Below are 10,000 nucleotides of genomic sequence, written 5' to 3'. Positions count from 1 at the left end.
GATTTAGCTGTGGTATCATAGAAAAAACAGCAATCTCGGGAAAACAAAGGGTACTTCTAACATAGTTTAATCATTAATCTATTTTAAAAAGTTCAACATAGACACTGTGTGTTTATGTAAATGTAATCAAGTGTCTAGAGCAGCTATTTAAGTCTTTAGATGACCTAATTGACTTGTCAGCTTCCTGTTGATGGGTCCAATAGCAGAGGGAAAAAGCTGTTCTGGTTCTGATGGACCTTGTCCTCCTGCCAGAAGGAAGCACCTCAAAAAGATTAAGTCTGGGATGAGAGGGATCTGCCCACTTCCTGGTTCCGGAGGAGTGATGGGAGTTGGTGAAGATGGACTCCATCCCAGCTGAGTGGAAGCACTGTGCTTCGTTGCACCGTGCTGAATTTCCTCAATAGGCTGAGCGTCCTCTGCTGTGCTTCTGATGAGGGAAAGCTGATGCTCAGCTCCCAGTTTAGGTTGTGAGTGAGGGTGGAGACCAGAAAACCAAGCGTGTGATAGATGCATGTGGGGTTGTTTTCTCAGCAAGTCCACCACCACCTCTACTGGCTGCACCAGTCCACCAGGTGGTCAATCTCTCATTTGTATTTGGACTGGTCCCCACCAGAGATGAGGCTGATGAGAGTGGTGTCACCCACGGAGCCTCTCAAACTAAAGGATGGAGGTGCAGCTGTTTCTGAACAGGTAGAAAAGTTGTGGGGAAAAACTGCAGCTTTGAGGGATCTAGTTCTGCTGGTCAGAGGATCAGAGACAAATATCCCCATCCTCGTCTGTTGCAGGTGGACTCGGGGACATCCAGCTGGAAGAGCTTGTCCTGAAGCACAGCGGGAACCACCGTGTGGAATCCTGATAGCCTAGTGAACTAGACCAAATTCTTGCTTTGCAAAGTTTGGTCTAGGAACGCTCCACTGGAACCTCTGCAGCCCCTAAAAGCATTCTGGCTGGCCAATCACAGCTCTCTAGAGGGGTTTCAAACACATAAAGAGCTGTGATTGGTCCATAATGGTGGGACAATCATAGTGCTCTATCTGCTTAGTGAACAAATCACAGAGCTTTATCCGCTTTGTGGGCCAATCAGGGCACTCTATATGTCTGGTGGTGGGATGATGCAACAGAGTGAAACAAGAGAATGGCTGTGTTCGAGATAAGCCATTTCTGCGCAGATTAGACCAGCGGTGATCGGCGAGCGGTGCATGCCGGTTCGATTTGTGTCCGACTTGCTCTGACGTCATGCATACGTAGGCAACGATAACCTCGTGAGATCAAGGCGGCCGCAGGTTTTGGAGCAAGGCGCTGCAGTTGCTCTCCCTCGGCTGCAAAACCTAGAGGATGACGGGAAACGCCTGGCTCTCACCTGATCTAAGATCTGATTGGTTCACATTTTGATCCAAACATCCGGTGGTAGAACATGAAATGTTAGTTGGTCACATGCATTCTGTAAGTCATGTTACGTTGATGATGACAACAATATAGGCCATAAAGACAAATGTGTTTTGTGTTCTTTTGTCACGTTTCCTATGAGCACACTGAAGCTACAGCTGATAACCTTTACTTATTATTACAGTCAGGTCTTCATATACATTATATGATATCCACAAGCACGTGAGGATGTGTTTCAGCTGCTAACAGCCACCAGAATTAAAATAAATAATTAAACAAGTATGAACTCTAACGCGATATCTTCAGCCATCGCCACCCCCGAGCTACACATGTAGGGAAATCTGTCCGACTTAAACGCTGGCTTTCAGCCACTCCCCCTGCTGCTTCCGTCTGCTCTCGTCTGTTTTCCAGGCGAGGCGCAGCTCAACTCGAACACGGCCTAGGTCACATTCATTGTCCAGTGGAATGCGAAGATCATTTGAAAGACAATGGTAGAACCCGCCCCACAACCGAGAGCCGTCAATGGAGCGTTGCCAGACTAAATACATTTATTTATGGGCCATTCCCATCTGTACCGGGTCGGCCCGGGCCGGGTAGCGTAGGTTGTTTACATATCTGGGTGGCCTGGTATTTTCCCGGGCCAACCAAGGCTCATTCTCAGCCCTCTTCTCGAGGGGGTCTGCTTCAGGCCGACCAGGGCCAACACACCCACTGCTGACAGCAACTTCACACCTTCCATTAGAGCAAGCCTCTGATTGGTGGGTAGAATCAGCCCACATGGGCTTAAGACAAGGATGTGTGGAATCAACCGGGCCAGGCCGGGACCGACTAGGGCTACCCGGCCCGGGCCGACCCGGTACAGATGTGAATGGCCCAGTCTGGCTTGCCAGGCTAGAATCCTGAGCTAAAATCCACAAACAGAAGCCAGGTGTTGCAAGGTGTACTGGAGGGCGATGCTGATTGACTAATCCACGAAGGAGGTCCAGAAGGGGGTTGGTGATGGACTCCATTACCACAGCGGTCCAAATATAGCAGTGCCATCCTGTCACCACAGAAAATCTGTCTTCTTGTTATGAGGACACTACGTGGCAAACGGTCACTGAAACCCGGCTTGAACTAACGTGCAGAAACCAACACAGACATGTATCTGCTCCGACTACACGTCTTCTTGCGTTTAAAGGAGGCAGAACGCGACAGCAGCACAACCCGGAAATGTTATTTTATTTCATACGAACGAAACAAGGCGCATTCAGACTGGAGTCATGTTGTTTTTGACATCTGAACCTTAACATTAAGCTAACGGGTAACGTTCAGTTTAACAACAGACGACATCAACACGACGGAGATTACAGCACACAACTAAAGTTATATGTTCCTCTATGATGACGAATAAACCAACAAAGAGTTCTAGGTACCGAAGTTTTACCTTGTAGAAGTTCAATCTGCCTCTTCAGCGCTTCTCTCTCCTCCATGTTTAAGACTTAAACGGCCATTTTGATGACGTAGCCTATAACGGCCGACCACGGGGGTACGCTTCCGAACTTTTCACCCTCAGTCAGGACTTTAAGGCGCTTGTTTCGTTTTTGATGCGTTAGAAGGGAACGTATGTTTTATTTTAGTTTTTATTTTTTGCTTGTTTTTTATATATTTTCTAAAACTTTAACGCTTTTTTCATGTAAATTATTTTTCACAGAGACATTGTTTATATTTGTTATTTGTTTGCATAGGACTATGGCCAGATCGTGATCGTGTTTTTCTGTTTGATTTGATCTCAAACTAAACGCGTCGCTTGGACAAATGACTTATTTGCGTTTTCACGATGGTTTTCACGCATCATGTTGGGGTTTCTGTAAGACACAACCGAGGGCCTAATTCCCTCGTAGGTCTCGCGAGCTGCTGTCGGTCAACAGTTTAAAACAGTATCGTCACTTGGAAAACTACTGGCGTGTGTGCGTTTAAACCATCGGTTTAAATAGGAACAAACGCACCCTGGATGAAGCGTAAATAATCACGAGTTATTTACGAGCTTTTAAAACGTGTCTCCCCTCTCTCGTTGTGTTTGGAGCGCTGTAAACGGAGAGTGACGCTACTGCGAAAGCGACATGAAGTGAAAGAGGAAGTAAAACTTCAGGGAGCTGGTTGGACATTAAAAAGTGCGAAGAAACAGCAGAAGCTTAACGAAAAAGTTGAGACGGTAAAACTAACAAAAACTATAATTCATATTAGACTCTATGAATGGTTATGGAAGACTTTAACAGACGCTATAGTTATTTTTACTTCACGTAGTTTAGGCTATTTAGTGGATTGTGATGCTAATTAGCAACCTAGCTTCGGTGTTGTCAAACAGTGTCCTCGCCGATGTGTAGTTCTAAACTGTTCTAAGCGGTTCGTGTGTGTTTCTGCAGACATCTACGGACACAACATGGATTCACTGAACTACAGGTTCTTCATCGTCACCAAAAAACCCGAATTTCCCAAACACATCAAACGTGGGTGTATCTGTTTCATCCGTGAACATAAATACAAATCAGGAATTTCAAAATCTGCTCCTATCAAAACATTAAACGTTACTCCATTTTCAAGTTCATCTTTAAGTTATGATATTGATGTAAACTGCATGGAGTGTCTGACTCCCGACGAGGCTGGCCTCCTGTTAGCTGTCTCAGATGATGATGAAAAGATCAAATGGTTTAGGAGCCCAGAAGCCATTCAAACAGCTTTAGGAATGAAAGTTGGAACCTCCGTGGTAGCGGAGGAGAACGGAGATCGTCTGAGAGGTACCATTCGCTATATTGGACCATTGGTAGAGCCGAGTTTTTCCTCCCCGATGACTGGGAGGTTCTTTGGAATTGAACTACAGGTGTGTACCTTTATTCATAAGTACCATCTGATAGAAGTGCTCGTGTGAATAGTGTGAACTTGTTCTTGTTCTCCAGGGAATCGACCGAGGGAAAGGAAGTACTGATGGGAGCATCAGTTATAAAGAACTTTTTAAATGTGACAAAAAGTGTGGCATTTTTGCCCCGTTCTGCAAAGTCAGACCTGTGATTTACAACTCTCCCACCAAACCTGAGCCTCCTGCGGAACAAACAACTGAGGGCCTTTCTCCAGGAGACAAAGTCACCTACTTTACAAAAGAAAAGTGCCAACATGGGATAATGTTGAACATGGAAGAGGAAGGTGGGGCGCTTTTTGTGAAAATCTCCACAGTAAGTAAAATTCCTGAGTCAGAAATGCTTCTAGTCAAATACATAAATCGGATTCAGATGTAAATATGATGCTGCTTCTTACGTTTTAGGTTGTACTTGCTAAACAGTTCATTGGGCATCCCAGGAAAAACCTCCAATCATTGTGAATGTCCCACTCGCCTTGGTTGGATCCTGATCCATCCATCAAACCGCCCCTCCCCCCTCTGCTCACACCCCTTTACTGTTGTGTTCTCGGCTTTGAGCAGCTGAACAGGAAGCGTGATTTGGAATTGGAGGATTTGGAGTCCAAGTTTCTCGCCTTCGATTAGTTGAAAGGGCTCTCCTAAGATTGGCTATATCATGTAACAGCAAACCGTCTTCACGGTCACAGAGTCACGGTGCTTCTTGAGATTTTTTTTTATGTGAACTTAGCGCTGTAATAACCATTCTGTCCTGTTGTGCAACAAACTAGTTTCAGTTTATTTTATAAAAGAACTTAAAATGAAGTGTACTTGTAATAAATCTTGTTGCATTTATCACACTCTTAGACTGACTTTATATCTGCTGGCTGTCAAGAACTGTTATCTTATTACTACAGGCTATCTTACGTCTTTACTGCTTGCAGGTTAGAACACATCACTCATCTGTTTAAATGTGTATCATTTAATTCAAAGCTGATTATGATTTAGACCTATTTTTCACCCGTTTTCATTATTCCATTAGACAAACAGAAAAATATTGCAGTTTTATTCTATTTCATACCCAGGTGAGACACACGTGTTTATCCTATGTACTCTGCTTTAATAAGATACCCTCGATGCTTGAGAGCCAACATATTTAAAGTCCAACAGTGTGATAAATCGAACAAGATTTATTATAAGTTAACATATAATGTTTATTTTTATACTAAAAGAAAAAAATATTTGCAAAACAGGACAGAATTGTTGTTTATAGCAGTAAGTTCACTTATTTTTTTCTAAATTTCCCAAAACAGCTGTTCTGTTCATGGCAGGAGGACAGTCTGCACTTAAAGGGGAGCAGTAGCTCAGGAGGGAGAGCGGGTTGCCTCATGATCGGGTCATGGGTTCGATTCCAGCTCCCACCAGAGGTATTCAGCCGTTGTGTCCTTGGGCAAGACAATTCACCCAACTTGCCTGTGTTGGTGGTGGTCAGAGGAGCCGACAGCGCCAAATGGCAGCCTCGCCTCTGTCAGACCGCGGCTGTGGCTACAAAGTAGCTTACCGACAATTCAATTCTATTCAAGTTTATATAGCGCCAAATCACGACAAGAGTCGTCTCAAGGCACTTCACATAATAAACATTCCAGTACAGGTCAGTTCATTAAGCCAATCAGAAAAAAGTTTCTTATTTAAGGAACCCAGCAGCTTGTATCGAGTCACTGACTAGTGTCAGAGTCTTTACAGCAACCCTCATACTAAGCAAGCATATAGCGACAGTGGAGAGGAAAACTCCCTTTTAACAGGAAGAAACCTCCAGAGGATCCTGGCTCAGTATAAGCAGCCATCCTCCACGACTCACTGGGGATGGAGAAGACAGAGCAGACACACACACATTTATATTGCGATTTCTTAGTAAATATTCTATTTGGCGAGAGATAAACTTTATTGTATTTATCCTAGTGAATCTATAATTAAACGGGTAAACTAGTAGTAGCACATCCAACGTCAAAGAGTAAAAAGTCATTATCAGGAGAGAGAGAATGTTTAAGTGGTTAGCAGCAGTGTGCTAGTCGATGGCCCCCTCCATGAGGCCACCACAGCTCAGCAGAACATCATTGTAGCTTCTTCTGGGGAGAAAAACACTTAGAGAGAAAATAAAGTTAACAGCTGAAATAGCAGGAAATAATACAGTTAAAGAGCAGATTGTAGAAGAAAGTGGTCATGTGTCCTCCAGCAGTCTAAGCCTATAGCAGCATAACTACAGAGATAACTCTGGATAACCTAGCCTTTTAGATGGAGGCATGTTGGAGGCAGGGCAAGGGAGAGCCGTTTTTACCGACTGTACACTCCACCTCCCTCTACTCCCCCACTTGTCCAGATCTAGGCTAACATCAGATTTTAACTATAGGCCCTATCAAATAAAAATGTTTTAAGCCTAGTCTTAAAAGTAGACAAGGTGTCTGCCTCACGGACTAAAGCTGGGAGCTGGTTCCACAAGAAAGGAGCCTGATAACTAAAAGATCTGCCTCCCATCCAATTTTTAGATATTCTGGGAACCACCAGTAAACCTGCAGTCTGAGAGCAAAGTGCTCGGTTTGGAACATATGGAACAATCAGGTCACTGATGTATGATGGAGTTTGATTATTAAGAGCTTTATTTCTATTTCTTTTAACAGGTAGCCAATGTGTGGCTACAAAGTAGCTTACCATCACTAGCAGTGTGTGAATGTGAGTGCATGAAAGCGTCTTTGAGTGTCTCTAAAAAGCGCTATATAAGTTAATTGATTATTAATATTATTATTATTATTATTAAAGAGGGAAGATGGTTTTCTGATATGTGAAGTTGCCAGTCATAGGAGTGCCCTTCTAGCCAATCAGGTGAGAAAGGCGGGATCTTCCTTGGACATGCTACGATTCCAAATCACGCGAAAAGGAGGCAAAGCCAGAGTCGGTGTAGCTATCTTAGCTAAACTGTTATGAGGTTTTGTAGCCTCAGCAGAAGTAGCAGAGAGGGTTTCTAGTGTAATAAGCCCAGAACTCCCCACTGGATCTCCGATCTTGGTACCAGTGACTTCTTTTTCAGTGGGGAGAGTCTGGAGAATTCTATACCAACATCAGAAATCCATCAGAAGCCTGAAGGCTCTGCAGCTGTGACATAGGTGCATTACATAGGAATTATGGCAGAAAAGTTGCTAGCAACGAGTGTGACTGTGTGCATTGCGTCCAACATTCTGTATTCAGTATTCTGGAAGTGGGACGTGGGAGTAGGAGCCTGAAAATATGGAGTAGGAACTTTGAATTGGGTTTCCAAAATGTAGCTTGGTGGAGCAGCTTTTTCCAGGGTTGTCTACTCCACCTCCAACTGTCTTTATTTACTCTGATAGAATCTGATGAGATCCAGGGCTTTGCTATAAAAAATAACATTTCCATTTAGACATCAGCATTATTTGTGTTTTTAGGGCACAGATGCGACTGGAAAAAGAGGTGGAGAAATCAAAGTTCCTCTAGAAATGGTTGCTAAAGGAGAGATACTTTCAGGTTGGAATGATGTTTTACACAAAGCTGTTTTTATCTTCTGTATTAAATCTGATGCTGACGAATTTATTCCACCGTAGAGCCTGAGAGCATGGATATGGAGACTCCCCCGCTGGAAACACTCACTGATGTGCACATGGGTTTAAACTCTATGGTAGAGGTGACGCTAGCTTCTGGAAACGGGTATGGAATGATCCGCTGGATTGGGACTCTGCCTGATCGGGACGGTGTGTGTGCTGGACTTGAGCTGGTAAATTTAAATACTGATATTTATGTTTAGAACCACAAATACAAATAGGCCATTATTATTATCACGTGCAATATGAACGTAATTAAATATCTCCATGAATGGGAAGTTTCTAAGTATTGTCTTAAATACGTCCGTAGGAGGAAGACTATGGAGTCAGTGATGGCACCTTTAAAGGAAAGCGAATGTTCACTTGTCCTCCGAAGAGAGCTTTATTTGTGAAGCTGAAATCCTGCCGTCCTGACTCCCGCTTTCAGACCTCATCAGCCAATCACAGTGAGAAGATTCCAGACTTTCCACATCTAGGTAGGTACAGCTTCTGAGATGTCACTAATAAACACAAGTTTGCAGAACCATTAAAACGAATTTGCTGTAGCTATTTCTTAAATTTGTCTACAACAGTAAAATAGTAATCCTTTATATGTTTTGCTGGAGCCATATGATGGAAAATTCACGTTTTGTAGCGTTTTACTATGTGATGTCATTTCCTCATGAAAAATGACCCCTAGACCCATTGTGGCTGCATTCGTGCGTTTTCCTGCCTCAGCTTCAATGTAAAGTATTTTCCTGCATCCCGGAGAAAGTAGCCCACCTCTGTAATCAGGCCTTTCTACTTCCCCTCGAGTTTGGTCTCGGTTCTTAAACCTGCCTCCGCTGGAAGTAGGCTACTAATTTCCATTTTCGCGGAATTAGAGCGGTTGATTTAATGCAGCAGTTGAGAATGGGACCTTTATGTCACAGATGATGTCTTTAAACCTCTACCAATGGATAATGGATATTTGGAAAAATTACTTCTGCGTTGGGGACAAAACACTGCTGTAACAACCATGAATCCTGTCTATAAAGATGCACGTAATGGCCAGCACAGTCCAGTGGTTATGGGCTCGACACACGGGAGGCGACAAACGACCGCGATCAGCTAAATTCGTCGCTGTCGCTTTTATTACCTGACGCACGGGAGGCGACTCGCGGCAGCAGCCAGCGGCAAAGCCGTCTACGCGTTCTGTTCCATGGCGAAATCGAATCTTCCGTTGTTTTGATTGGCTGTGTCAGGTTGGAGGGAATTAAGGTTATTTAAGCGGTTCAGAGTTAATTCAGGCACCAACATTTTCCCACGCCGCAGCCTTTTTGTGAATATCTCTTTTTTCTTTGGTAGAAATATTGTACAGTTCTTGGAAATCTGTCACAAAAAATATCAACTCCATGTTTGCTCGGAGGTGTACGGAGCATCCCGTCCGCTCATTGGTCAGTGAATGAAACCTCCATTGATTGGTCCTCGTCCGAGCGACAGCGATGAAAAGTTGAAAATATTTCAACTTTCTTGGATTGCGTCGCTGGGTTGCCTGTGCACGACACGTGCACGAGCGCAAAATTTCACGCGCACGTTTTTCGCGTTTCGCTTGGTAGGAGGGAGACCCGCCATTATCGCTTTGTCCCGCATGTCTCATTGAAAATGAATGGAGGAGAGGCGAAGTCGCCTCCCGTGTGTCGAGCCCATTAGAGTGCCAGACTGATATGTAGTTCTTTGCAGGCAGTGTTGGGGAGTAACTGAATTTATGTATTTAGAATACTAAAGATGAGTAACTGTGTTCATTTACAGTTACTATTTTAAACATGGTATTTAGAATACAGTTACTTTCGTAATACCATTGGAATACTTGTGTGTTTTCCACTTTCCACTCGAAATATGAATAAATTAATTTCAGGCAACGCGTGTCTCAGCGTTGTGTAGGCTATCCTATAATCCCCCTAAACAATGTGCCTCTGTAACCATAGTAACGCTATGGCTGAAAACATGAGAAGGCTACAGCCTGACTAGCAAGCACCATACATATAGAAGTATAATAATAGTAACAATAATAATAATCATCATCAAACTTATACAGCGCTTGCGTGAACTCTTGCATTCACACACTGCTAGTGATGGTAAGCTACTACATAGCCACAGCCGCCCTGGGGCGGTC

The 10,000-nt window shown here is 43.8% G+C and overlaps 2 protein-coding genes across 4 annotated transcripts in view; one reads left to right on the top strand and one right to left on the bottom strand.

The window, feature by feature from the left end:
• zc3h3 (zinc finger CCCH-type containing 3) overlaps positions 1-2,935 on the bottom strand; it is a 95,655-nt gene extending 92,720 nt beyond the window's left edge. For both annotated transcript variants that reach the window (XM_070554349.1, XM_070554350.1), the window contains exon 1: positions 2,813-2,935. In XM_070554349.1, coding sequence (XP_070410450.1) covers positions 2,813-2,858 — 46 coding nt within the window. In that variant the 5' untranslated portion in view covers positions 2,859-2,935. The remainder of the gene's footprint in view (positions 1-2,812) is intronic.
• A 111-nt stretch (positions 2,936-3,046) lies between these two features.
• Positions 3,047-10,000, top strand: part of cyldl (cylindromatosis (turban tumor syndrome), like) — a 35,990-nt gene continuing 29,036 nt past the window's right edge. For both annotated transcript variants that reach the window (XM_054751986.2, XM_015971222.3), the window contains exons 1-6: positions 3,047-3,580; positions 3,792-4,246; positions 4,323-4,595; positions 7,714-7,792; positions 7,870-8,039; positions 8,177-8,342. In XM_054751986.2, coding sequence (XP_054607961.1) covers positions 3,809-4,246; positions 4,323-4,595; positions 7,714-7,792; positions 7,870-8,039; positions 8,177-8,342 — 1,126 coding nt within the window. In that variant the 5' untranslated portion in view covers positions 3,047-3,580; positions 3,792-3,808. The remainder of the gene's footprint in view (positions 3,581-3,791; positions 4,247-4,322; positions 4,596-7,713; positions 7,793-7,869; positions 8,040-8,176; positions 8,343-10,000) is intronic.

This window comes from Nothobranchius furzeri, chromosome 8 (genome assembly GCF_043380555.1).
Source record: "Nothobranchius furzeri strain GRZ-AD chromosome 8, NfurGRZ-RIMD1, whole genome shotgun sequence".
Lineage (NCBI taxonomy): Eukaryota > Metazoa > Chordata > Actinopteri > Cyprinodontiformes > Nothobranchiidae > Nothobranchius > Nothobranchius furzeri.
The sequence above is the reverse complement of the archived record's forward strand: the minus strand, read 5'-3'. Positions and strand labels throughout refer to the sequence as shown.